Genomic DNA, 27,495 nt, shown 5'->3' with positions numbered 1-27,495 from the left:
GCATCTCTCACAGAAGAGATGATTATCCTGATGCTACTGCTGAGGCTTTGGACAGAATTCCTGTTAGCCCGTGGCACTCACAGCCATACCCGGCTACACCTGGGGACCACGGTGAGGAGCACACAGTGCAAAGCACCGGGACTGCTCCTGCTCCAAAATTAGGTGCGCTCAGGTAACAAAACACACGGCTCGGAGACCCTGGTTCCTGCATTAGCTCAACCAGTTGGATGCACGGAGCGTTTCGCCCAGGCTGAGTCCTCATCCGAGCTGTTTCACTACCTGGTCCAGCCTCAGCAGCGGCTGTGGAGAGCCGAGGTGGGTTTTACTCTTTGTTCCCAGATGCCTTTTCTGGGTCTCATTCCAAGCACACGCTTTCGGCTTGGCACAGTGGTCTTTGCTTCCCTATCCAGGGGATTACAGCAGTCTCCAAACTTTATTTCTGTTACCATCAGGCCGTCAGCTCGCTCTACAAGCAGCAGCCACGGACCGTACCAGCGTGGCGCAGCTGCGCCCAAGGCAGAGGCACTGAGGGACACACTCTGATGCCCGTGTCGCCGGCGGCGACCGGCGGTCAGTGTCCCCTCGCACCGGCAGAGCTGCCTGACCCTCCGGCAAGGTCACTGGGGCCACCTGCCAGGTGGAAGGCGGCTGAGGCAGACCCTGCGGGAGCGGCAACGCGACTCACTCGACCCCTCGCGTCTGTGCCGAGGTGCCCGGGCAGCGGAGCCGCTCCCGGGGCACCGCTCCTCCCGCAGCCCGCCCGGAGATAGCCCCGGGGCTCCGACGAGCGCTGGGGCTGAGCGTGCCCCCAGGCTGGCTCGCACCTGCCCCGGGGAAGGGCGAGCGGTCCCCGGGGCCGGCGGGGGTATCCCGGCTGTAAGGGCATCCCGGGCCGGGCGGTTTGACCCTGCGGGGACCGAGCGGCCCGAGTCCAGCTGAATGGGACCGCATCGAGTCAAGCCCAGCGCGGCTGAATGGGACCGAATCGAGCCAAGCCCAGCTCAACTGAATGGGGCGGAACCGAGCCAACCCCGGCTCGGCTGAATGGGACCGAGCCGAGCCAAGCCCGGCTCGGCTGAATGGGACCGAATCGAGCCGAGACGAGTCGAGCCCACCCAAGCCGACCCCAAGCCCATCCCAGACCCCAGCCCAAGGCTGCCCCACCGGAGCCCCATCCCCGCCGCTCACCGGTGCGCGGCCACGGCGCGGCTCCGCAGGTACTTCTGCGCCGTCATGACCCCCACGAAGAGGAAGCTCTGTGCCGGCGGGCCGGGGCGGCGCGGCGGGGCGGCGGCGGCGGGCGGCGGGCGGCAGCCCTGCGGGCGGGCTCGGTGGGGCCGCGCCGCCGCCGCCAGCTCGGAGGCGCGGGGCAGGACGAGGCGCGATGCGAGCACGAAGCCCAGCACCAGCCCCAGCAGGACGCTGAGCCAGGCGCGGCGGCCGCGGCCCGCCATGCCCGCCCGGCCCGCTGCTCACAGCGCCGCCGCCGCCGCCAGCCGCGCCGAGGCGCCCAGCGCCGCCATGGGGGAAGGGGCAGGGACGGGAAGCGGAGGGAGGGGAGCGGGGGGCCGCCCGCCTCCGCGGCCCTGCCCCTCGGCACAGGCGCCGTGTGCGGCCCCGCCGCGCTGCCCCTGGCCCCGCCCGGCCGTGCCGCCGCCGCCGTGCGGCCCCCGGTGCGGCCCCCGGCCCGAGCGGGGCTCCGGGGCATAGCCCTGGGGAGGCGGCTCCCGGAGCACCACCCCGCCGCCGCACCGCTGGAACGTCCCGCCCCCATCTCTGGAAGTGTTCCAGGCCAGGTTGGAGCTGCCCGGTCTGTGGGAAGGTGTCCCTGCTGCCCAGGGCAGGCGTTGGGATGAGATGAGTGTCACGCACCCTTCCAGCCCCAACCGATCGGTGGTTCTGTGACAAGGACCTTAACCAAGCATTCCACACAGAGGACAGGGAACCTGGCCCGGCATCCTTCTCTGGGACCTCAGAACCGAGACACCAGTCCAGCTGTCCACACCAAAAGGGACAGGAGGCCGAGGGAAGGTGGATGCCCAGCTCTGGGGACAGGGACAGAGACCCTGGACATAACCCCAGGATAGGCATCGCAGTACCCTGCACCAAGACCCCACGGCAGAACCCTGGCTCAGGGGCCAGAACTGGAAGCCCAGCCCTTCAGACTAGGATGGGAAGACCCTGGGATGCAGATCCAGGGTAGGCACCAGGTCGGGTCGCTGCTGCCCGAGCCCCGGCTCTGCCCCACAGCACCCGCGGAGACCGAGGGGATGCAGGCAGTGAGGAGCCGCCTTCCAGCCCTGTTTTCCCTGGCACTGGTGCATTTGTGCAGCACAAGCTGTGGTGCCAGGGGGCTAAGGCACAGACACTCTCTGTTTTTTCCCACCTTGCTAATTAAACCGACCAGAAATAGGTCAGTCTGTTTCCATCTGCAGGCTATAGTGAGTGCTCAACAGATTGAAGATTTTTTATGTATTGTGTGAAGATTTCCTTTGTCCACACTGAACTCCATGTGCATTTCATCTACAGAGCACTTCAGCTTCAAACGCTGCAGCCACAAAACCCCTACATTTCACAGGAAAAAAACCTTCTAGTCTCAACAGAAGAAACTTATCAAGTACCACCCACTGACCTCCTGCTTATCATTGTGGTTTCTTCCATTTCCTGCCCATTTCGGCCTTTCCAATTGCCAGTCTTTTCCGTTTTAAATTTTATTTATATCATGATGTCATCCACAATGAGCTGGGCAGAAGAAAGTCTTGGTGTAACCAGCAACCTCTTGAGCAAGAATTGCAAAAGAGGATGTCGTACCACATTAATACTCTACAGTAATAAGCCAAAAAGACACATCAAGGACAGATTTTTTTATGATCACAAGTAACTGTCTCACTTCTGGGATTGAGCAGGTAATGACACAATCTGCTTATCTGATGAGTTTGATGATATGTCTTGAAAAAATGCTTTTGTTGGGGTTTATTGCTCTTGTGATGCTGCAATCCTCATACCAAGGTCAGCACAGATGAACTCATGATGTCCGGAGCGCAAATACCACAAGGAAAGTGCCACCTGGATTTATGGTATTAAACAATAATAAAAATGAGTACAAATAGAGACTAGATAAGAAATACAAACAGTGAACAGGAAGGAAGAGCAGGTTATCTCCTTTTGTTGGCCCATGGGCAGAACAGAGATGTATTGAGAAAGATGTGTTTGTGTGAAGAGGAAGAGAAGAACTAAATGGTGAAAGACAGAGAAAGGAAGAACAGTCCAAATTGGAATACACACAAGGCAGGTAAAGCCAGGAAGGGCAGGAACCATTGCTTGGCAAAGACCAGCTGGACTGTCCTTTCCATCCCCTCCCCAGCCACCACTCTAATTCCTTTCTACTTCCCAGGGTTTCCAATGCTTCACAATTATTTCTAACTACTGGTGCACTGATCCTTTCCAGGGGTTATCCTCAGCCTGTGCCACTCTGCACATGTGGATCTTTTATTGCACGTTTAAAAGGTTCTTCATTAAACTCTGCTTCTCTCCTCTCCCCACTGATCATCAGGTCCTGAAATACACGACAGCAAGAGACATTCAAGCTACAAAAAAAGCAAGGCCACTCCTTTCCAAGAGAGGCACATGTGGCAAGCTCATGAGCAGGAATGAGAATACTCCCTGCCTGCTCCAGATCAGCTGTAAAAATCTCCTGATTCAAGGGAAAGCCACCGTGGCCTATGAATTACAGGAAAAGGCAGAGCTAGCGTGGTTAAAAGGCAATAAAAAAGAGAAAGGTTGGGGCTGGGGCTGAGGAGCTGTCAGTTGGCTTCTTCCCACAAAGAAAAGAAGTTAGTCATCAGAACTGAGAACTCCGTGCGACTTCAGCACACATGGAAATGATGAAGCAGAGCAGCACGTTCCCCTGATGGATCTCCTCAGCCCAGAGCTCTCCTGGGCATGTTCCCACCTCGCTGCCCCTCCAGAGCAATTGTGGTCCTGGAGCTCACCGTGTGCAGAGAGGGTCAGAGAATGCTTGGGAAGGGGCAGGAGAAGGAAGGGGAGCTTTCCTGGTGCCAGGATTTGACCTGGAGAGGAGGCACAGACAGATTTCATAGGAGATCACACCCCCAGCTGCAAGGCTGAGATGTCCAGCTGTGAAGAGGGGGTGCCACCTGGGAATGCTGCAATGCTCACACAGCTCTCACAGCACATCCACATGCCTCTCTTTATGTCATTGACTGTGCCAAACTCATGTTCCAAAGTGCTAGGAAGGCACATGCCCCTTTTACTGCTTCTTCCCCCTCCCCTGTTCTTGCACAGAGCAGCTGCTGGAAAAAAGGGGGAAAAAAGCAGATTTAGGGAAAACTTGAAAAGCATGGCTTAAGTCTTCCAGTGAATTATAACACTGTTACCTGCCTAGAGTATATTTTTAATCTGGATGGCAGCGAAAGGTCATACTGCATAATCACATTTAAGTGCCATTCCCTATTAATACAGCTCTTGGTCTCAATAGTTGTCACTATATATCATGGTTACTATATATACAAAGATGGGATTTTTTTTTGCTTTTGTAACACAGTCTACAAGCATAAACACATTTTTATGCAGCATGATTTCAATTCCCTGTGGGATGGCTGGAGGAAGTATTCTGAGGGCTCTCCAAAATCTGCAGAGGATGCACATGGTGTGTGCTCATCTCCACGCTCCCATCCCACTCCCTCCAGCAAGATTAGCACCCGGACCAGCCGGTGAGAGCCCACTTGACAGGCCCACATGGTTGAGATTCATAATCAGATTAACAAAACAGTAATCCTATTTTTAAACAATGAAAAAGCCGAGTCCTTGAGCTGCCGTGTGTGTGTGCATACAGAATAAACGTCACCCTTTTGGAATAAAGAACCTGAATACCAAATGAAAAAAGTTTCTTCCACATAGGAGACTGCCCTGTAGAGGAAAGGACTATCTTGCTTTATTACACTTCTTTTTCCCACTAATTTTGATTTCCAGCAAGCCCACTCCAATACTTGCAGGATGTACCTTCTACAAGATACATTCTTTACCGCATTTTAAAATAATAGTTACAGAAGTGAACTACTCCCCAAATGCTCCAGAAACTTTAATTATGAATGTTCCAGTACTCAAACTTATACTTTAAAAACTGCCCAGGCACTGGAAAATGAGCATACTTCATATATTCAATGTACCAGACTCACGGTGGAAAAAATCTCACTGGGCAACCAGTAGCATTTGTCTCTGTGACAGTATTTCCAGCACCGCTGCATTTTCCCAAATGATGCAGAAACTCCTTTCTCAGCTCCAGCACCCATTTCTTTTTTTTTTTTTCCCTTCTCGTCCTATTCTGGTCCTGCCACGGGCCAGTCCCAGCCTTTCCTCAGCCGGATGACTCAGAAGTGCCCGTTCCAGGCGCTCCCAAAGCCGGCCCGACATTGCCATCGCCCGGCCCGGCCCCGCGGTGCAGCTTCCCGGCCGGGAGCCGCGCTCAGGGCTGGGACATGTGGCAACGCCACGGAAAAACCTCCTGCTCCTCCAGCAGCTCCTCAGGTGCCTGCTCAACCTGCAGGTCTCATCGGCCCGGTGAGAGGAGCAGCACTGCGGGGTGTAACACGGCACTGGAGCTCTGCAGCGCGGAGGGGAATGAGGCGTTTTTAAACGTGGTGCTGCCAGACCTGAGCCAAGGAGGCACTGGAAAAGCTCGGAATGTGTATTTAAAAAGCGAGCAGCAAGATGTCATAGCCTAAAAAGCAGAACACCTAAAGAAGTGGCAATTGTATTACCTAAGAAATGGAATTCACAGGTAGTGTTGCGTCCTCCCAGTATATGATAAGGTGTATAATCTGGTTTTTTGGTTTTTTCAAAGTGCATTTTTAGGGCAAGATAACACTAACTCCCCATTTTAATACAAGGTACTAGAACTAGACTTAAATGCCAGGTATTTCAGGGTATCTGTTTCCTTTCCACTCTCTTTAAATAAAATTTTCTAAGTTCTTTTCCCTGCCTCCCTCCACGACTGTGACCCACAGAACCAGCTCAGAAGATCAGTTCATTAACACACAAAAAGAATCTTTGGTAGAGGGAGGAGTGAAATTATAAATTTACCACTGGAGATCTTGCTCTGTGCTGAAAGTGCTTTTTAGCAGGTGTGCACTTCAAAATAAAATCACAGTAATAAATATATGAGAGCAGCACCTTCCTCCCTTGCCACAGAAACCTTCAACAAGAAATGTGCATTTTCCTCACCAAAGCTGAGCTTTGAGAGCACCTATTCCACTGAAGACATGGGTTCTTCATAAAATAAACAGCAGAAGTTTTTGAAGTTGCTGGCTCTGGAGCTGGGAATATGGGCAGGGTGTGTGTCAGGCTGGCTTGGAAACCCTCACAAAATCAGCTTACAACGGTGTAGCCAGGCCAGGACACCACCCAGCCTGCAGCCCTGTGCTTTTCCTTTGTGGTTGAAGAGCTGTTCCAAAAGCCAAGCTTTCATTCCACACAAGAGGGAGACAAAAAAACACAAACAAACAAAAAAGAAACCCCAAAGCTTCAACCCATCCAAATCTAGACCAGCTTTTTTTGCATCTGGAAATTGCATAGTTTCACTCTTAAGCTATAGCACGGAGAGAAACAAGCTGAGCCCCACTTATGGTTAAACTGATCCCTGAAAAGGTGCCACTTTTTAGCCTATACAAGGACAAAATTAATCCAGAAGGTGGAACTGATGCTGAGATGTGTGCTGATGTGCAGCCAGACTTGCAAGGACCCAACTGTACAAGAAGGGAGCTGCCTGCTTGAGCAGGAGGCAGAAAGAACAGCCATTAGAGGGGTTTAAATGCAGCAAATGACAACAGAGCTGCTGGTAAAACGTACAGGAGACTCTCAGGCTGGATGCCATTTCCCTTCACTGAGCTCTGGAATGCAAAGCCATCTTCTAGGGAGGGGAATAAGACACAACTAAACCCCCAAAAAACCCAATCTCAATACCTGAGCTGAGTATCAGCAGAGTCTGAGCACAGAGCCACTGCAGAACAGACCAGCTCCTTGAGTTTTGAGTCAGAATAGTACAGAACTGCATAAAACACAGCAGAGGAGATTTGTCAGTACTGGCATTTCACACCTGCACTCAAGAGTTTTGCAACGACAGCAGTTCCTTGCAGATGCAGGTGCAATTATAATTTTCATTCACATTGATCTTTGATTGAGACACAGATAACTCTGGAACACCTGGGAACAGCTCTGCTGACAGATTCCCCCATTGCCCTCACTTCCCCAACTCCCTCTTCTGTTTGTTATTAAAAATTTCCAGCATCAGAAACATATTTTTTAAATGCCCAAGTATGCAATATCACTCTTAAAATCTTTCTCTCATTTCACAACGTTTTTTAAGGGCATAAATAAAGCCAAATAATTTTTATGAGTCTGACAACATGGGTTGTTTTGTTCAGTTTTAACTTCAGTGCTCAATATCTCCTGATGAATAGTTAAGAGAACTATGCACAAACCAGATTTCATCTGCAATTTAAAGAAAACAAAAAGCTCTGCTCCTCCAGCATATAGATCATCTAAAAGCAACAAAAATTACTTAATACAAGCAACATTTTCAGGAATTTTCTGTGCCTCTGAACACTTGCTTGATTTTTGGATTTTTTAATACACAAAACAGATTATTCTTCAGTGGTTAAATACCATTATACAGCAGTTAAATAGTTTATTACCCAGCTTCTTCCAGATAGAGGTATTTCCAGAACATCTGCATGAGTAAAGCAAGAGGCTTCTTGCATAACTGCTCTAGTAGGGGGGGAAAAAAAATCTCCTGAAGGCTTTTTAATATGATCTTTCATAATTCACGTTCTTGGGAATTCATACCAAACCAGGAACAATGGATGCATTAAATAGTTCACTTTCACCTAATGCTTTCTGCATGCTTCACTCCTGAGCTATAAAGCAGCAAGCAACCACCTTTCCATAATGCTTGTGGTCAGGGGAGAGCTTTCCATGTGAAGTCAGAGGAAAAACCCTTCCCTCTGGTGCAGGTTGTGAGCCAAAAGTTTTATGAACTGAGGCTCGTCCTCCCACCCTGCTCAATAGCTTAGAAGTGTCTGGCTAAGAAAAAATCAGGAATTTGAGGATTAAAAAAAAAAACTAAAAAAGGAAAAGTAAGGTTGAAGCTCCCAGAAATACATACATCATTTCATTTTCACTTGACATGTCTTATTAAACCTTAGAATTGGGCAAAAAGCCATATCGCTAGTCCCAGCCAGAAGCAAGTCTTGAGACACAGAGAAAGATTAGCATATGCTCAGTTGAGACCTGCTTATTTATTTTGCAAATGTTTTTACTGAATTAAATAAACCCATCTCTGACCATTATATCAACAGAAGGATTTCTGCTTCTTTAAGACAACTTCCCTCATTTGTTTTTCTGAAGACAACAACTCAGTCTGTTGCCTGTTTCCCCAACACAAGGGAGAAGATGTTCCCTAAGGCATAACAACTTAGTCCTCTTTCCTGAGGAAGACTTCAGATCTTGAAAATATCATTCCCTACCTCTCTTTCTTTTTGCCTTATTAAGGATTTAAACCTGAAGTTACACACACTGGTCTCTGAATGAATTTTCACAGGAACATCAACAGCCTCACTTCACCTTCCACACACACTTGGCCAAGCACTTTGTTGTGTCTAAAACAAAAGGTTCTTGGCCTTTCAATTTCCTTCCTAACTTTAAAACTCTCTAATAACACGCTCCTGTTGCATTTCTAGTCAAGAGAAATACCGACAGGCATATAAACAGTGTATTCAAAGTTGACACTTGTATCTATTGATAAGCACAAGTATTCCAAGAGTAAATATTCAGAAACAAGTGCTCAAGTTGCCCTAAGCTCTAAGGAACCACTGCTCCTTACCCTGATGCCCACAGACCACTCAGAAACAGCAACTGGACAGAAGGACACTTGTCCTATGCCAACGGGAATTATTTCACTCCTTTCCAAAGACAACCTGGATTTTATTTGTCTGTTGCATTTTAGAGAGAAAATCAAGGGGATGGGATAATTGGAAAGTTTGGTTGTGATGACCAGTTGTTTTCTGTCCTCAGTGCTGGGCACACACCAGAAGGATGAACAGCACACACTCCTTGCCCCCCTCACTTGCCAGTGTGACACAAATGCTGTAGAAAACCACGAGGTTGTGAACACTAGATTTATGGTGTTTGCAATTATATTTAATATTAATAGTGTCTTGTTTTTACAAAGCAGTTGAAATAAAAATAAAAAAAAAAAGAAAAACAAAAGGAATAGCAAGAACCCCCCTGTCTGCTGTCTAGCATCAGTAATCCTCACTGGTTTGTTCACCATTTATAAGGAAAACATCATTCAAGCTGGCTTGTCACAGAGACTCTTCTGCAATAACTGGCCCTCAGTGCAAATCTGTGGCGCTTGTTCAGATCACCTGTGCTTTTTCTGAAAGTCCCTCTGCCGAAATTCAAGGTGTCTGCCCATGATAATATCCTTCCTCTCTAAATGGCTGTGTTTGGCTGGAAGGTAAATCTGGTAACGTGTCTGAGGATGGTAAATACCCTCATCTTACAGAGGTAAAGTGAGCATAGACAATTAAATTTGCCAGAGAGCCCAGATCTCACAGTCCCAGGAGATTGGAGACTTCACCTTGGCTGGAGACTAAGCTCCCTCTCTACAGAAGAGTGAAAATCAACTGATTGTACTGAAACTGCTTCTCTCCTTGCCCTCTCTAAGAGATCAGGTATTTTTCTGGTTTGGGACCAGCCAATGTGTTACAATTTGGGAACGGTGTAAATCAAACAAACAAAAGAACTGTTTTAAGTTAACAAGTGCACTAAACCAGCCCCAAAGGAGTCCCTGTGACAGGCCAGCTGTAGGCAGTGAGACAGGGGGTAGGATCAAGCCTGCTAGTGCCAGGGGACACCAGGGACGTTAGCCTCATCCACCTGCTGACGGGCCGCGCCGGCCGGGTCTCCAGGAGCACGTTCCTCCTCCTTCTCCAGACAGGGGATTATAGCCTAGAACACAGAGGAGAAATCCATCTTTTAATATTCATCCTCCACAGCCCTTCACCAACGCACAAAGAACACCAAAACCAGATCTTATAACATTTACACCTTGCTCATACTTTACACACGCAGCATTTTAACGAAAATGAAAAGCACAGAAAATATCCAGACTGGAAAGGAGTTTTTTTTCTTTAAAAGTCATTGCAAAACACTTGTGTTTTAATTTGATCAACTTGGATTAAATGAAATTGAAGTGAATTGCCATTTAATTTTTCTATGTCTGCACTAAAGCTGCAGTGCTGCTCTGCAGGATAAACAGAGTAGTAACAGCAGCCCTTACAGTAAACTCTCTAAGAGTGTATCTGTTCTCCAAAAGCCTCAACAGTCTTAAAATAATCCTTTATTCCAGTCCTGCAAGGAATACCCTGAAGGTCAAACGGTAGATCCACTCATTTAATACTGCAAAGTCCTTTTTTTGAGCATTTGAAAAGGCAAGCACAAGCAGTAAGGCAAATACACTTTAGCTGAACATCCTAATGCTGTAACCATGGGAAACTTCCCTTCAGGAGAACACACTCAGAAAGTTACAACTTAGCAAACATCTTCAATTTGTTCTGCACAAAGCAAAGAACCCAAATCCCAGGAGCACTCCTAATTAGGGGGGTTTCAAAGCAACCTGTTCACTGAAACTCCCAGCATCACCCTCATCTTCGATATGGGTTTTTCTCATACCAGCCAAGTTTTGCTTTCTAGCTCAACTGAGCAGCTGAGCAGCACAGACGGTTCTTTCACTTCATGCTGATCTACCTCGAGAGAAGATCTGGGACCTCTAATTCTGTAATTGGTTACTTAAGCAAAGACTTTGCTGAGGATTAAACTAGGACAGGTAGCAGCTGGAAGGGTGCCCAAACCCAGCTGCCCTGATCCTGGCTCTCAGCACAGCTGACCCCTGCACTTCTCATCCCCCGGGGAGGTAAATGTCCCATAATAGAACTATCTAAGACACCTGATGGCATCAAACATCACACTGCCCTCATATTAAACAACCTAAGATAATTCAATCACTAATTCCTTCAAATGTGGGTAACAGTTTATACACCTACAGGATTTATATAGGCAATAGGTTAGCATTGTGGTATATGAAAAATAAGGTCACATTTTACATAATAATAATTTCTTTCATCTTATGAATCTACATAATACAAAGTAAAATATCCTCTTCCTGCATTTAGTCAGTACTACAGGTGCTTTAAAGACAGACCAGATACTAAATTATTGAAGTTAAAGAATAATGGGGGAAGGACGCAAGAAATACTGTAAGAATCTGTAATTCTGACTGACAAAAATCTCAGTAAATTATGCCAAAGCATATTTGCCAAACACCTGACACATTTTTTTTTCCCAGGGAAAAGCCCTCCCAAAACTTCCTGCCAGCTTTTGCACAAAGGGCAGAGCAGACTAGTTGATCAGAGATAAAGAACTCATTTGTAAGGAACATTTTGCTTCCTCCTTGAGAAAGACAAGATGTACAGAGGCTGCAGAAACAGCTGGATAAATGACCTGTCCCAAGCTCAAAGTGTCTGAAGGATTCCATACTCACCACCTCCTCTCAAAGGCTTTTTGTTTGGTTTAGATTTCGGGACTGTTGAGGCAGAGGCACCAGATTCTACTTCTTGCTGTTCAGAAAAGCAAAAAGTTACTCAATACGAATTTCAGCTCCCTTAATCACATGAACACGACTGTGACCTGGTTCACGTGGCTGTTACCTGATTCAGTTTCAGGTTTCCTTTGTAGCTCTTTCCTTCTTGCATACTCTCCCACATGGCGATCTTCTGCCTTCGCCTCTCCTCCTCCAGCTACAGAACAAACCCAGGATACAGGCTTCATCTTAAAACCAGGATTTCAGAGCTAACAGAATCCCCAGAAACAGCTACAACAGACTCATCCAACTGTGTTTATCTGATGTAGTATCTCTGGGATTATGGAAGAATTTACTCTTTTTATACACCCACATCTCTTCCCCTCCTGAGGATGTACTGACTGAGTCTGTGCAGCTTCTTTTGACCACTTGATGCTTTAAAAGATTTTGAAAGTAAAACAGAACCAAGTAGCAAGTTTAAACTCTGAGTCTATAAAAAGTACTACGTAAAGATTAGTGCCTATGACAGTAACTTAATGCACAACGTGAGGTTCTACAGAAGAAAGAAAGAAAGGACTTTTTCTTTGTTTATAACTACCAATGTTACTTGAAGCATCAGCTATAAACTGAGGTCTGAGTGTCTAACTGCAAAAGCAAAACCAGAAGAGGTGGGATGATGATCAGTGTTATTGCTACGTTGATCACACCCATTTTCTGCACTGCCCCACTCAGCAATTTGCTATTCCTCATGATCTCGAGCTGTAATTCAGACCCTTAAACTGCAGTGATGCTAAGCTACATTTCTAACACTTACATTTCCCATTAAGAGCAGAAAACACACATGAGAAGTGGTACAGTTAATTTAAATGCCAGCAAAACCCCTCCAGCCATTCACTGCACACAGCTAAGCTCTTGCAGGTACAGATTTACCTGTAAAAAATCAACACCAGGCCCACAGTGACCCCAACACACAATTACAATTTGCTGCTGCCTTTCACAGCAGCAAAGTGCTTGATGACAAATTTATGAGTTAAAGGAAGAAATGCTCTCTGGTTACCTGTCTTTGCTTTTCTTTGTACTTTTCTGCTTGAGCATTCAATTCTTCTTGCATCCTGAGGCGAGCTGCTGCCAAAGCTTCCTGCCTTCTTACCACCACATCAGGTTCTAGGAAATCAGGAAAGAGTTTGTAAAGCTGAATTCTAGATGGTCTCCTCAAAGAACTGTAATAAAGAAAGGCTCACATCTCTCCCTGCAATTGATTTGCAGAAAAATCACATCTCAAGTTCAGTTTCCAGCTAATTCTTTATAGTAATTTATATGCTGAATTAAACTTCATCATGTTTTACTGTTTTAAAGCAATTACTTGAACAGGATTTTAGTAAGGACACAAGTGTACCTAACCATAAAATTTAAACCTCACACTTCAAGGACACTTCCTTCTATTTCTGAAGTATTTGTTAGATACAAATTAATTCAGAAATATCACCCAGGCTTTGCAGGGACCATTTTTACCCAGAGAACAACTTCTGCGCAGAAGGATGAGGCAAGCAGCCCACATTCACTCCTACTCCTTCTGGCAATGGGTCCTGCTGGTGTCAGTGCAGCAGTGGATTTAACACCTCCATCAGCAGAGAAATCACTTACAAACATGTCACGCATCTCAAGAGACACCTGGAGGTCTCAGAAAATCCACACTGAGTCACCACTGCTCTTCACGAGTGGCCTTTGAAGGTCAAAATGAAAATTATACCCCCCCCTCAAAAAGGGCAAATGTTGCTCTGTTTTCTTCCAGCAGCTGAAGCATCTCCACATTTGTTTACCTCATTTTTTTGCTATGATCCAGTGATGAATATGAAAAAGAAATGTCAGTACTTTCAGTAATTTCATTTCACAGGCAGTTTGGGCAATTGAATCACCATTTAATTATCATCACAAAAGAACAGCAGAAGGATAAGGGCAAGCAAATATGATTTTACTGGGGCCCCATGTCCTGTTGTGCCAATATGCCCAAGGGATGTGTGCCAGCCTCTCATGGATTTGGCAGATCCATGAGCACAGCCTGTGCTTTTCAGCAGGATCGTGACTGGGTGGGATTTACAACCTGTGCCACACTCCCAAAGATAACACAGTGTCACACCCCAAATGTACACAGTCCTGCCACAGCAGGAACTGGGAAAGAATAAGTGGAAAGGAGATGATGAATATTAATTGAAAATATGAATATTTATAGAAGTGTTTTCCCCAGGATTTCGATTTGGGCATTTTGGTTTTGTTTGGCAAGCTTAAAAGTTATTTGGTACTTGACTACATGTGCTTTTACCGTCCATCCCCTCAGCTCCTGCACCACCAAAGAGCAGATGGTCAGTTATGTCCTGCTCCTTCATTCCCAAACACCTCACTTTGGAACACAGCTTTTCCTTTATTCCTTTTAAAAACACTTCCCTTGGCCCAGCCTTTCCCGGTGATCTCCTCAGGCTGAGGATGTGCGGGCTGAAGCTATCCCGAGGATGACTCTCCGTTAAAGCCCCTCAGCAGCGGCTCTGCTCTGGGCTGTTCCCACCCGCAGCCCCCTGTGCGGAGCCGAGCGGCCCTCAGCCATCGGGCCCGGCACCAACACCGGCTCCGAGAGGCCGCGGCGCGTTCTGTACTCACCCTCCGCCGCCTCAGCTGCTCCGGGCCGGGCGCTGCTCCGGGCCAGGCTGCGGGACACCTTCTGCACCAGGAGATACACGGCGACCACGGCCAGGAGCATGTACCAGCCATAGCTGGACAGCACCGAGCCCACTGCGACGGGGACATGCCGGGGGTGAGCGCGGGCCGCACGGCAAGGGGCCCACCCGGGCGGGGGAGCGGCCCCGGCTCCGCGCCTCGGCCCCGCCGCCCCCCGCCCTCACCCCCGGCCCCCGGCCCCTCACCCGTGTGCTGCAGGGCCTCCAGGCCGCCCGGGCCCAGCGCCGGCCCGGGCCCCGCCGCGGGACCGCGGCCGCCGAGCTCCATCGCCCGCCGCCGCCTCACGTCCGGGCCCGCCCCGCTCCGCCAATCACCGCCCCGCTCCGCCAATCACCGCCCCGTCCGTCATCGCCAGGAAGCGACGCGCCGCCGCTGGCAAAGGGCCGAGGGTAACGTGCGGCTGTGGCGGCCAATGAGAGAAGGGGGCCAGGCGGAAAGCAGCCAATCAGGGTGCACACCTCCCACCCCGTCCCGCCCCCGGGCGGAAAGCGGACGCGGCACCAGCGGGAGAAAAAAGGGATCGTTCGTTTATTGAACAACGAAATGCGCGAGGACGGGAACACCGGTACGGCACGGCACAGGAAAGGGCTCCGGGGGAGGGCCGGAGCGCGGCACGGACCGGGCTACGATCCGTTCGGCACTGTGTCCTCTTCCATTTCTTCCTCGCCGTCCTCCGAAGGGCCTGAAAGGACACGTCACAGCTTTAGGGCAGCTGCTGCAGACGTCACCGTTCTTTTCCCACCCCTCTGCAGGGGAGTGGAACGTTTAAAAACTCTACAGAAAGGAAAATCCAGGTAGCCCCAATGTAGAGAAAACTGATGCTGTGGCCAGCCTGCAGCTGAGATCCATCTCTGCAGAGCTCGCAGACTCACTGCTGTACCCACACCCCGAGGTACCGATGTTCAGCACAGGTCCAGAGAGACTCTGTAATTCATCTCATTTTGTTAAATAACTGGGATGGACTTAGGAGTCATCCAATGCAGCAAAGCACCTTGTTTGTCACCTCGCTCTGGGGGGAGTGCAGGTGACAGCCCCGAGCTGCACTCAAGGCTAGGCAGATCACACAGAGCCAGGGACAAACTCACACCTTTTCTCAGAGATGACAAACCCCCACTTTTTCTACCCAGCTCCCTACAGAGATCACATAAAGCATCAGGCAGCAGGGGAGAGAGGTGGGTTGTGATAAAACAGAGCAGCAGAAGTAGAGAGTGACCTGCTTTGCGCTCCCTGCCGGGGATCTGTCCCGCCTGCAGCAAACCCTTCAGCCGCTCCACCTCAGCCAAGGTCGAGGCGTTGGCGATGGCAGCCTGAGGAACAGAGAACTCAGTGAATCCTCACACCCCCTCTGTCAGTCTCCTCACAAGAAACACAAAACCCAGATTTCCACCAGATAAGAGACACTTGACACCTGCGAAAGTTCTACTAAATTCTAGTTCTAGAAAATTCTACAAATGACGAATCGTTACCTCGCCCTTCTCTTGGAAGAACTCTGAGATCAGGTTAACATTTCATTTAAGTTTTCAAAACACAGGTAGGTCAGAAGGAAACTTACAGCAAAAGAACCTAAAGTAGAGTTAGGACACGCTGATCTATTTGTCTGAACAACACAAAGAAAACGTTTGTTCCATTTAGATCCATGACAGCTTTTCTCCTCCTCTGTTCTCCTGACACATTTACCTTAATTGCCTCCACGTCCCCTGGGGAGGGCCCAGTTTTCTTTTTGTCAGTTGGCAGACCAGCCCCTGGATTGAAGCTTCAAAAGGAAAAAAAAAAAAAAAAAGACCTGTTACACTTTTTGAAGAGTAGCTGCTTCTCTTAACATGAAATGCTTCCAAACTAGGTTTGAAAGCATTTCATTCCATCAAGTGTAGTATCTTATCTTTGTTAACAAACTGATACAGTGAAGAATTGCCTCCTTCAGAAACACCAGCAACTTCTCCTCACTGTCCCATTCCCCCCCAACCTTTTCATCTGCTCAGAGGCAGAACTCAACTTTATTAAATCAGGCAGTTGACAAAAGCTCTTTGATTTGGATGTTGTTGAACACTCAGCTGGTCTGTTGCCATTACAAAAGCAGGGTGGATTAATAAAGTGTTAACTGAAAGTGGGTTTTCTGTTCCCATGTGTCCAATGTGGTATTACAACAGCCTGAAGTAAAGCCTACACTAAACTGGAATTCATCTTTACAGTCAAAAGAAAAAGGTTATCTGCTGCTGCTTTAAGGAAAATCACCTGCTTATTCTAAAACTCTCACAGACCTGAATCCCTTTCCACTCACAAACTCGAGCTCAAATCCATCTAGTTAGATGGATTTAAATGCTAAATAAGTTCAAGATATTTTTCTATTTAACTATGAATTTGGAAATGCTGTTGCCACACATGATGTGAATTCTCACCAAACAGGTTGATCAAAACATATGATGTACCACTTAACAATTAAACTAAATTAATATATACTGTAATAGCTTATTACAGTTTTTTTAAAGTAATAGCTTAATTCAAGATTTTCATTTGTATTTCTTCTCCTAACTACAGATTTTGCAGTTTATTCCCTGGCAAAACAAAATAACTAAGTTACCAATCATCTAGGAGAAAAACCCCACCAAACACAAATTAAATAATGGCCACCTCTCTGCAGCTAAACAAATAAAATTAAGGTTTGCTGCTTGCTGACTTCAATGAATCCACCTTGACCAAGTTCTCTCTTTCAGAAATATTTCTGAGATGTATTCACCACCATCCAAAACTTGGGGTGCCTGGACAGGGCACTTGTGGCTCCCAAGGCTTTTGAGGCATCCTGCCAGCAGCTGATATTTCAGTTTTTCTGCCTGATAACTGCACACAAAGAAAGTGGTGTTTCTGAAGGAGGATGCCAGTGTAAATTTGTTTGTTTTATCTTACGTTTTTGCTCTCCTGGCAATATCCTTTGCAAGCTGTGCACCCCGTTTGCCCTTGAACATTTTCTCTGCCTCCTGTCGCTCCTACAGCGATACCACACACACACACAAAGTTAATTTGAGAACATCACAGTTTGCAAAGCTTCTGTCTTGGCCAAGAAAGACACTTTGGCTCATCTTCATCAGTGAAATTGGTACATGGAGACCAGATGTGAGAACAAGCAGATAAACATTGCCCAAACACTCAAAGATGTATCAACCTCGTGCTCTTAAAATGAAGAGCTCTTTCCCACACTCATCCCCCACCCAGAGCTGAGGGCTGTGGTGTTTGCTCATTTCTTCCTCCACTGGTGTCTCCTACCAACACCAGAGAGACAGAAAAGAGTAACACTAAACAAAGGCACTAAGTTTAATTAAACATAATTAAACAGATTATATCCTTAACAGAATGAAATAATGAAAGAAAACAATGAAAGTGTTGTAGAGCTGCTTACAGGGTTTCAATGAAATTTACAACTGTGGCAACTAAGATAATTGTTAGTGGTGAATTTTCAAGAGTGCAAAAAAACCCAACCCAACCCAAACCAAACCAAGAATATCCCAAACCTAAATCAAAAGCAAGCAGACTTACTTTGAGCTTCACTTTTTGAAAATCCAGCACTCTGACCTGGGGAACTTTATGAATTAGATATAATCTGTAATGTTTCTTATTTGTTACAGGATTCCTTAGAACGCTGTGAAGTAAATAAAGGTTATAAAGAGGCTCTTAATACAAAATGTTTTAAAATACATTTGTATTAAAATATATTAATATACTTGAAATGCATTCATGTACTTCCTGCTGTAACAGATAACAAATAACACTGTGAAATAAGCCAAGTGACAGTTCTTTGATAATATGGAAGCTACAGTAAAAACTTGCACTTCAGCAATTCAGTAGATTTAACTGAAGGATGACATAAAGAACCACCTCAAAATAATCATAATACTCCCATAAAAAATAACTGAAACATCACTGAAAAATCACAGGACTGTGTTTCTTTCTGTCCCTCACACCAAATGTAATATTATTGAAAAATCCTTGTTTACATGTATTTTAAATTATGTTTTTAATCAATAGATTAAATCTTTTAGGTTTAAGGTTTTAAAGTTCCCTTCAGCACTTGTGTATTGGTTTATACAGATGTTACATCTCATTATACCAACAGTCTGTCAGTGATATAAAACCTCAGACATTAAATACCAGATGTTTATGAAGAGTAGAGGAAACACTGCTTAATCAATTCAGTTTTGGGACATAAAGGATCTAAAGGATCTAGGTCACAGCTCATAAAAAGCAGAGCATTCCAGACCAAAGCAAAGGGCCAGCAGCAGAGTTCAAACACCAGAGAAAGAGCAGCTTTTCTTTTTGGGGTTACATACCTCAGGTAAGTCAGTGATTTAATACTTGATAACGGGTCCAGTTCACCCTGGGTAAAGGGAGCACAGCAAGAAATTTTAAGTCCCTTTAGCAAAAAAACCAGTTATGTGAAAACAAAGTTCCTGAACTCATATCTATTTTCGAGATTAATTAAATTACTGCTATAATATATATTCCTATTAATTAATTTCCTATTAATTTCATTTCCTATTAATAGGAATATATTATATTCCTGTTAATTAATTAATAGGAAATTAAATTCATTAAATTTCTTGTTATTTTAATAGGAAAACCACTAAGCTTTGTGACTGCTGTTCCACTGCATGATACAAATTGTGTTCATTAAAGCATGTACACCATTAACCAGTGACAAAACTGTAGGATATTACTCTAAAGAGAAAGAACTAACTATTACCAAAAGCATATGGCACTACTCTCAGGAAAAATGGTTAATTAGAGAGATGAAAACCACAAATTTTATGCTTGTTTGGCTTTATCCTGCATCACAGCTTACCAGTTCAGCAATGTTGTTGTTGGTAAGAATGAGCTCTGTGAGGCTGGGCAGAGCCTGTTCCAGGTTCTCACCTATCCGACTGAAGAACAACAAAAAGACAAAGGTTTAAATCAGGGCAGGAATTAGCAATGATGGAAATACACAGAGAAACACAATAACACAGAGGATCTCCCTGTGAACAACCCAGTCTGACACTGGCAGAAGTTTGGGTGAGCATCCAAAACACTTTTCTAATAAAGCTGGCAATAAATCACTGCGAGAATATTAGATGCAATGTGAAATTTAAATCCATTCCCTTGCAGGTATCCCCTTTTTTTGTGTGTTTATGGAGCTGATTACTGAAATCCAAAGACCTGGCCAAATCCCAAACTCTGCATCTCATTGTCCTGGCTGAGAAACAAACACTGACTTGTGCCCTGAATGAGGAAGGAAATTGAAAGAGGGCCCACACAGTGCTCAGTGCTGATTTTATGGGCTAAAACAAACACTCCTGCACCTACCCAGCAAGGAAAGATACACACACCTCTCTCCCAAGAGCATTTTCCTCTGCCCCAGGGTCTCATCAGGCCAAAACACAGCCCCTTACCAAATCCTGTTGTTGTTCATGAGAAGAGTTTTCAGCCTCCGCAGCAGGGGAAATCCGTCCAGTTTTCGGATCTCATTGTCAGAGAAATCAATGGCATCGAACTGGTCTAAAGTGGCACCCAAGTTCTCAATAACAGGGATTTTATAGCCTGGAGAGAGAGTGCAAGGCAGGGATTAGATGGTGCCCACTGCAGAACAGACCAAAGCAAAGCAGAGTGCGTGGGGGCAAATCTGGATGGACTGAGGATGCTGATAAATCTCAGACAAAACACCTCGGGATCTACTCTCCCTCACCTAATCCCAGACTAAACTCTGCCCTTCAAACCCAACAGCCCTCACGGCTCTTTCAATCTTCCTTCCTCCTCCTCAGAAAAACCACCTTTGTGGCACATCCCTCGTGCTGAGGACACATCCCACCCCCACCACAGCACATTCGTCCCATATTTCCCCCAATCTTCCCTTCCTGGTGGTTGGGACGTGATGATCTTTAGGTTCCCTGCCAACCTAAACCATTCTACCACTCTGTGATTCATCCCGTCACATCTCCCGCAGGTTCCGAAGCCACTGGAGCCTCTTTAAGCGCTCTTCATCCCCAACCCCTGGGCACTGCAGCTCCTCCAACAACCTCCCCGCGGCTTCCCCGTCCGGCTCCGGCACCACCGGCCACGGAAGGCGCCAGGCCCCGCTGCAAGCTCCATCACGGATCCTCCAAGCCCCATCACAGCCTCTCCTCCGGGATGCAAGACAGCTCTCCCCCAGGCTCCATCACTGACCCACCACACACACACCGGCACACACCGCGGCCTCAGCCCTCCGCCCCCGCCCGCTCCCTTCCCAGCACAGCCCCTCTCTCCCCGCGGGGCCCGCGCACCTCGCAGGTCGAGCTCCCGGTCGCGGACGGCGTTGGTGTACTGTGCCGCCTGCTCGATCAGCTCCGCCGTGAGCTTCACCATCGCGACAAACAAACAGCGACAAAACCGCGCCGCAGAACGACAGACCGCGCCAGGCCCCGCCAGGCCCCGCCAGGCCGCGCCGCCGCAGGACAGCGCGCCGAGCCCCGAGCAGCGCAGCCCGGGCAGCCGAGCGCCGAGACAGCGAACGGCAGAGAGCGGCCCCGCGCCGTGCCTGCGTTCCCTCCTCAGGGATCGGTATAGGCTCCCAACACCCCATCCCTGCATTCATCTCCTCAGGGATCGGTACACCCTCCCCAACATCCCATCCCTGCATTCCCGTCCTCAGGGATTGGTACAGCCTCCCCAACACCCCATCCCTGCATCCCCGTCCTCCCCGAACCCGCTCCCAGCCCCACGCCTGAGCCGAAGGGACTTGGCTTTGCCCTCAGCAGTGCCCTAAAGGCAGCACAGATGCCACCAGAGGTTCCCTCCCGCCTCCTGGTGTTTCCAGGCACAGATTTATCTGCAGAAATTCGGGCAGAGCAGGAACACACTTCGTGCCATGGCTGGTGCTTCCCTTCGGACAGAGCTGTGTTCAAGCACTTGCTGCTCCCCTCCTGCTGCAGAACCAGGGCTTCTACAGCGACCACAGCTCTCGGTGCTTTCTGTCCATCCCAGCAGCAGCTCAGCCTTTGCTCCTGGGCATCGTGTTGCCCATAAGCACCTTCCCCCTGCAGCATTTGGGGCAGTTTCTCTGTCACTTCCATGTGCATTCCTGGCCTCAGAGGTGCTGTGATGGGCTGGGGACACCCCTCAGGCTGCAGCACGACACACACCCTTTATCTGTAGGACAAAACTTGCTTGCAAATATCACTACAATCCCCTAAAGGGCTTTAGGAATTCGGGGAACCGCAAGGAAGAGCTGGGAGTAGCGCTGGGGGGGCTGAGGTGGCTCTGGCTGCTGTGTCTGGCCAGGAATTCCCTCCCAGGTCCCTGGGTCTGGGGCTGGGGCACTGCCTGGCACCGCTGGGAAGGGCTCAGCTGGTGGGTGAACCATTGTGCAGGTGACTGGACTGCAAGTGACATGTAAAGGGACACCCCCAGACCCTCAAAACCTGCTGAATGCCACCAAGCCACTACTCCTGGGGAAATCCTTCCTCGGCCTTCAGAGGGAATGAGGAAGGGTGATTTCTCTCTCCACTGCTATTGGGGGAAGGATATTTTTTTGTGAGCCATGACATTTCTGTGAACCCAGAGGATGTTCTGGGATAAATGCTAAAAGCTGCAGCCACGCTTGGCACTGCACAGGGGCAGCTCTTGCTTTTTCTTTTGGGAGCTTCTCAGGGCATCACCCCCGGGCATGCCGCCTGGCTCAGTCCCCAGGACTGCAGCGTCAGAGTTGGCCCTGCCAGGGATCAGCTGGGCTCAGGCAGCTCCTGTGCTCCCTGCTGTGAAAACTCCCTCACCAAAGCTGTATGGTAAAGCACAGACTCGGGTTTTTATAACAGCTACATTTGTTTTATAACATAGGAGGGAGCAAGAACAAGAGGGAGCTGTCACAAGAAAAAACTCAAGAATTAGCAACACTGCTGTACGTGACTCAGGCATCATGCAGCGTTAAAGACAACAGAGACTTTAGTCATTTCAGGCAGTTCTTAAGAGGAGACTCCTTCCAGCCTTCTGGAAAGGAGGTCCTGCCTCTGACAAAGCCAAATAAAACACGGACCTGTCTCCCTTAGCACAATACATCTGTTTGCCTCAGCTCTACAGCCACAATAGAATTGTAATTGCAAGCAGATGGATTCTGGGTCTCAGACGCTGCGCACAAACTCTCGACAGTCCTTTCTTTGCAATGGAAACTCAAAGCAATGATTTTTAAGATCTGTGTTCCCCACCTGCCAACTGAACAATGGCAGATGGCCGTGGCTGCAACCCCACGGCCAAACTGCAAATGAGGAGTCAGACTGCGCTAAGATTTTCCAGAAAACAGCTATTATAAATTTGGCTTTGGTGCCAAGAGACAACAGAGAAATGAGCTTTAATAAATTGCCTAAATATGCATTTATCTTGAAGACACAGCCACTTTGATCCTCTGAGCATACCAGTCAGACTTTAATAGCTCCAAGCAAGTATTGCAACAGCTTGGAGAAATAATCTGAATTTTATTACTTTACAAGAATGATTTCTGAGGGAAACGCTGGAAGCTGATGTTGTTGCATGAATTCAATGTGCAGAATTTGTTTTTCTTTCCCTGGCAGCCTGGAAGGCAGCAGAAAGCAGAATAAAGCTGGGACTGCTGGGGACTGGTCATCTTAAATTGCATTGCCTTCCCCAGTGTGTATTTTAAGTTATGTAAGTTATGTCAGGTGTAAGAGTAAGCATTTTCCTTTTTTGTAGCGTTTCAGTACATCTAAATATATCAGGGAGCAGTATTTAGAAGCAGGCTGCTGTGAGCCAGAGAACTGGAAGGCTGGCAGAGTATTCGTATTCACAGCTCCTGTTTTTTTCATTAGCACAGCAGGAGAAATGAAGTTTGGTATTTTCCAACCAAAAGGGCAGAAGCCAGGAGTGTGTCAGCCCAGTTCTGACCTCTGGTTTGGCCTGAGACTGAAAGGGAAATCCTGCAGCAAGAGAAGGAATCACTATGTGTGATTAATTCACATTTATCATCTGATGAATGTGAAGACCAACAAAATGCAAGAGCTGCACATCTCTGAGGAAGCATCTTCCCTTGTGGGAGGGCTCCATTCTTTTCTTTTTTTCCCCACTTAAAAAGCTCAGTTCCAGATATCCAGGCACTACCCTGGGCACTTGGTCCATGGTTGTTGCAAAACCAACACAACAAACAAAGAGCTCCACAGCTCCCTCCATTCCCCAACCACACCAGCAGCTCCTCTCCTTCCCAGGGAGCCAACAGGGAACATGGGGCCCGTGGTTCCCAGCTGCTGGGAACTGCAGTGGGGAACTGGGGGGCTCAGGATGCTCTTTGTATGAGTGGGAATGGGGAACAAGCCCTTCTGCCCGCTCATCCAGGATCCCCCACACTGGAGAAGAGACCTACCTGTGCCCCAGCACAGCCCCAAACCCCAGTAAGATGGCTCTGGGTGCACCAGCCCAGCCTGGCACAGGGCAGGTATTTGGGATTTGAGTTTCTTCTGGAGGTAAAAGACCTTTATAACAGCAATAGTGAGGTTTGGGCAGATACAGCTCCTCTGTTCCTGAGCATTTCTCCCACAGGTGCTCTGAGCTGAGCAGGAGCTCCAGCCTGGGGAGCTGCTTTGTCCAGCAAAGTAAAGACATGCAGTGCCTCCAGTCAGGGCTGCATGAATTTGGAAAAAGCACAGATTCATTTGTCAGGGGAGATCAATAGTTTATTAACTTAAAGATCAGTTCACCAAAGCTCCATCTTCCCTTGGATTTGGTCCAGGCAGGTGAGGGCTGTAGACTGTGGCTTTCCCCTCCTCACCTGGCTGGGGTGAGCTCTTGTGGGCAAGCCCAGGCAGGGCAGGTGTCGTTGCAGCCAAAACCAAGCAGGGATTATCCCAGCTCTGTGTGGAACTGGTGACAATTCGTTCTGGGAATTTCACTGGTGAAAGGTTTAACTCATTAAAACTATTAACAATGAGAATCAGAACATGCAGTGTAGGAAAGAGTGTTTACATACATCTGGTGCAAAGAGTGGCTTTGCAGGGTCAGAGAAGAGAAAAGGAATAAGACACAAAAAGATACCCCGCTCCCATATAAAAAATAGTCCACAGAGAAAAAAACAAGGATTGTATAAGTTATTTTTTAAAAATCTGTAAAACAACATAGCCAAGGATATTTTAAACACAATTATATAAACACCACATGACTTACTATTAAGAGAGAGCATGAAAAGGTTTGTTTCAGGGAAAGGTTTTGTAGAATTAAGTTTCCTGGCTGGATCCCTGGAATGTCTCATTTGGGAAATGGATGCCCAAGAAAAATCACTGCCATGAACAGGAGGATTCTGTGGGAGAGAGGGGTGTACCCAGCGAAACGGGGAGGATCGTAACGTAAAATGCCAAGAAAGATTAATTGGGACAACATCTCGTTTAGAGGAAGGATTTAGCTTGTTCCAGAACTGACTTAATCAGCAATGTACAAGCAGTTCCAGGAGGGAAATACATTTCATGGTAAGGCTGGTCCGTGTGGACAACCCTCCCCCCCAAAACCTACAACTCCTTGTAGGCACACGGGTTTTGCCTGGCTGCAGTTACCTGCAGGGCAAAGCCCTGCTGGGCTGACACACCTGCAGAGCCACGTGGGGCAGCTCTGGCTTTGGTCCTCAAACCTCCAGTTATTGCCACGGCCAGAGGGAAGCAGTGACCGACCGAATCCGAACAGGAGTGCCGGAGTGGGCGTGGGGCCCTGCTCCAGAACTGCCTGGTTCATCGTTTTACCTATGTACAGAGCACGGCGCTGGCAATGCAGGTTTAGATCAGCTGGCACCTGGCACAAAAGGGTACCAAAAATGAGCCAGAATCTGCTCTTTCCTCGCAGGTGTGTGGAGTCCTGCATCCCTTGCGGCGAGGGCTCCCGCCGGCCGCTCGGAGCGGGAGGATCAGTAGGATTTCTGCGAAGAACCAAGCGTGTGTACATGGATCATGCACTGGTCCCTGCTCACCAGGAGTGTTTGAGAGTGTTAATATCACCACTTGTCTGCTGCTTCCAGGCCTTGATCACTCAGGGTACGCTCCAATCTCTGCTTAACATATTGCTATAGAAACGCGCCGACAGTGATATTAAAGCTATCAAACTTACGAGCGAATGCTTGACAGCACCATGTAAACTCTCCCAAAGCTGAAAAAATAAACTTTTGTCCTAAACATTTGGCAAAACTGGGCTGGCAGTCAGTGGAAGTCCTGGATGGATGCAGCCGCTGAACTTTACCCGGCCATAAGACACGTCTGACAGCAGAACTGCACAAACAGCTTCTTTTCACAGAGCTTGTTTGATTTCACCATCTCACAGAAAGTCTTGTCAGCTGGAAGGCAGGGGTGAGGAACAAGAGAAAATGAGAGCAGATTAACATTTTAAATAAACAAACATTGCACGTAACAGGAGCAGCAACTGTGCCAGTGTTGGGGGAGACAGAATTGAAAAGGAGTCGCTTTTTAAGGGCACCTTTCACATGGTTTTAATGAAGGAATAAAGGAGCTTTGCAGTGAGTGGGAGAATTAGCCCCAAGACTAAACTATAACGAAATACAAATGCTTGGATGTGTTTGAGCAACAGGCAGATATCCAGAAGCAATGCCAGGTGAGCCACCTGCCCCCCACAGCCAGAGCCCAGCCTGCTGCAGCCATGCCCCAGCAAGCCCAAGAGCTCCAGCACTTCCAGCTTTAAATGGTGAAGGGAATCCCCCAAACCTCCCGTTTTTGCTACCAGGAGAGCACTACTGTGCCAGCAGTTGTGCCACTTACCGTTGGTACAGGTTTCATTTGTCACACAGGAGCCACCGAGGAGGCTGTAACCTTCCTTACACCTGAGGCAGTTTCCACTGGAGCCCTCACAGGCTGAGCAGTGCTCATCACACCTGGGGACAGAGACCTTGCTGTGGCCTGAGCCAGCACCAACACCCTGGTCAGGCCACCCTAAGTGGGCTGTCAGCCAAAAGACATCTGCTGGCACTGTGACAGACAGACCAAACCAGAGGACACGCAAAATGGCAAATTCAAAGCCTGAAATGTTATTGAAGCCCTGGATTTGGTGAGGCCAGCTTAATGCCCAGCGACAGCTGGTAACATCCCAAAAGCTCTTGCCTTCTGAGAAGATTCGCCGGGACATACACCTCACCTCCCAGCCATCCCAGCCAGGAAAACAGCTGCAAAGCGAACCTGTGCTGCTCCTGTCCATTTGCTCAGATTAAAGAGCCCAGCACTGTGCTTCCTGCCCAGGGACAGTGGCTTGTGGAGACTGTGCCTGAAATCCCTGGGAAGGGATGCTGGTCCCTTGTTCCTCCCTGCTGAACAAACAGTGCAGGTGAGTGAAACCCCAGCAGGCAGGGACGGCGTTATGTGTTCCCAAGTCAACTTTAATCCTTGCCTCTTGTGTTTGCTTTCATGAGGCTGAATCCACTCCCACTCCCCACTTAAAGCACAGAGCTCCGGAGAGAGTGGGAGCAAATTGTTGCCTGCCGGCATCTCCCTGTCTCCCGCACGCAGCCCCGTGCTGGGCCAAGGAGTGGGGAGCACTCCTCCAACATGGCCACAGGGCGAACGGGGCAGGTTTAATTGAAAGCTGGAATATTTACCTAAACATTTCTGTTCCTCCCACACCTCCTCCAGAGAGCCCGGGGCTGAGGCTGAGCCCCTTCCACTGTAGCCCTAAGACACCTTGGCTGGCTCTGGCAGGGGAGCGTGTGGCCCCACTGCTCTGAAATCCACAGGGCAGGGGCGTGTGGGGTCCAGCCCCACAGCTGCCCTGGCTCCCTCATCCCTATTTGAATTTCCATCAAGCTGTGAGCTGTTTCCAGCTTCACCCTGTCACGGCTGGCAATGCTCCTCATCGGCCCTGGCTTTGCTCTGGTGGCTCCATACCTCTTGCAGACTTTGTTGGGCAGCCCGTGGCTGTCGGCGGGGTAGAAACCCTCACGGCAGGCAGGGACACAGCGCCAGTGGGATGCAGGGCCCTCGGGGGTGCAGGGAGTGCAGTCCTCCTCTCCTGGCCCTGTGGGGACAGGGAAAAGAGCAAAATGGCACCTGGGTGGTTTTGGAGACAGTGCAAGTGTGGCCACAGCCCACATAGGATGGGGGCACCAGCTTGGCCTTCCC

General features: G+C 48.3%; 4 protein-coding genes across 4 annotated transcripts in view; all 4 read right to left on the bottom strand.

Annotated features, from left to right (window-relative positions):
• The window catches only part of CHSY1 (chondroitin sulfate synthase 1), a 76,294-nt gene extending 74,840 nt beyond the window's left edge, over positions 1–1,454 (bottom strand). The window contains exon 1 of the mRNA XM_066328244.1: positions 1,189–1,454. Within this exon, the coding sequence (XP_066184341.1) occupies positions 1,189–1,454 (266 nt within the window). The remainder of the gene's footprint in view (positions 1–1,188) is intronic.
• A 7,740-nt stretch (positions 1,455–9,194) lies between these two features.
• SELENOS (selenoprotein S) lies at positions 9,195–14,696 on the bottom strand. The gene is made up of 6 exons (XM_066328243.1): positions 14,575–14,696; positions 14,312–14,443; positions 12,717–12,823; positions 11,787–11,876; positions 11,621–11,696; positions 9,195–10,029 (listed from the first exon to the last, which is right to left on the bottom strand). The coding sequence occupies exons 1-6, from the start codon at positions 14,654–14,656 to the stop codon at positions 9,950–9,952; spliced, it is 567 nt and encodes a 188-aa protein (XP_066184340.1). The 5' UTR covers positions 14,657–14,696; the 3' UTR covers positions 9,195–9,949.
• A 202-nt stretch (positions 14,697–14,898) lies between these two features.
• On the bottom strand, positions 14,899–20,834 carry SNRPA1 (small nuclear ribonucleoprotein polypeptide A'). The gene is made up of 9 exons (XM_066328242.1): positions 20,677–20,834; positions 19,807–19,954; positions 19,221–19,299; positions 18,709–18,755; positions 17,918–18,020; positions 17,291–17,370; positions 16,067–16,142; positions 15,603–15,696; positions 14,899–15,071 (listed from the first exon to the last, which is right to left on the bottom strand). The coding sequence occupies exons 1-9, from the start codon at positions 20,756–20,758 to the stop codon at positions 15,013–15,015; spliced, it is 768 nt and encodes a 255-aa protein (XP_066184339.1). The 5' UTR covers positions 20,759–20,834; the 3' UTR covers positions 14,899–15,012.
• A 3,213-nt stretch (positions 20,835–24,047) lies between these two features.
• The window catches only part of PCSK6 (proprotein convertase subtilisin/kexin type 6), a 33,552-nt gene continuing 30,104 nt past the window's right edge, over positions 24,048–27,495 (bottom strand). Inside the window, exons 19-21 of the mRNA XM_066328241.1 lie at positions 27,262–27,391; positions 26,146–26,258; positions 24,048–25,706 (exon numbers count right to left, since the gene is read on the bottom strand). Of these exons, the coding sequence (XP_066184338.1) occupies positions 25,609–25,706; positions 26,146–26,258; positions 27,262–27,391 (341 nt within the window). The 3' untranslated portion in view covers positions 24,048–25,608. The remainder of the gene's footprint in view (positions 25,707–26,145; positions 26,259–27,261; positions 27,392–27,495) is intronic.

The sequence above is a fragment of the Sylvia atricapilla genome, chromosome 13 (genome assembly GCF_009819655.1).
Source record: "Sylvia atricapilla isolate bSylAtr1 chromosome 13, bSylAtr1.pri, whole genome shotgun sequence".
NCBI classification, from domain to species: domain Eukaryota; kingdom Metazoa; phylum Chordata; class Aves; order Passeriformes; family Sylviidae; genus Sylvia; species Sylvia atricapilla.
This window is presented reverse-complemented; position numbering and strand designations above follow the sequence as displayed.

Excerpts from the sequence above, each read along its gene's own strand:
- SELENOS (XM_066328243.1), bottom strand. The coding sequence starts at position 14,656 with ATGGAGCTCGGCGGCCGCGGTCCCGCGGCGGGGCCCGGGCCGGCGCTG. Across the intron at positions 12,824-14,311 it reads AGCAGCTGAGGCGGCGGAGG|AACCTGATGTGGTGGTAAGA; the intron begins GTGAGTACAGAA and ends CTGATTTCCTAG. Across the intron at positions 11,877-12,716 it reads ACAAAGAAAAGCAAAGACAG|CTGGAGGAGGAGAGGCGAAG; the intron begins GTAACCAGAGAG and ends TTTGTTCTGTAG.
- SNRPA1 (XM_066328242.1), bottom strand. The coding sequence starts at position 20,758 with ATGGTGAAGCTCACGGCGGAGCTGATCGAGCAGGCGGCACAGTACACC. Across the intron at positions 18,756-19,220 it reads ACAACAACATTGCTGAACTG|GGTGAACTGGACCCGTTATC; the intron begins GTAAGCTGTGAT and ends CCCTTTACCCAG. Across the intron at positions 15,697-16,066 it reads GGGACGTGGAGGCAATTAAG|GCTGCCATCGCCAACGCCTC; the intron begins GTAAATGTGTCA and ends TCTGTTCCTCAG.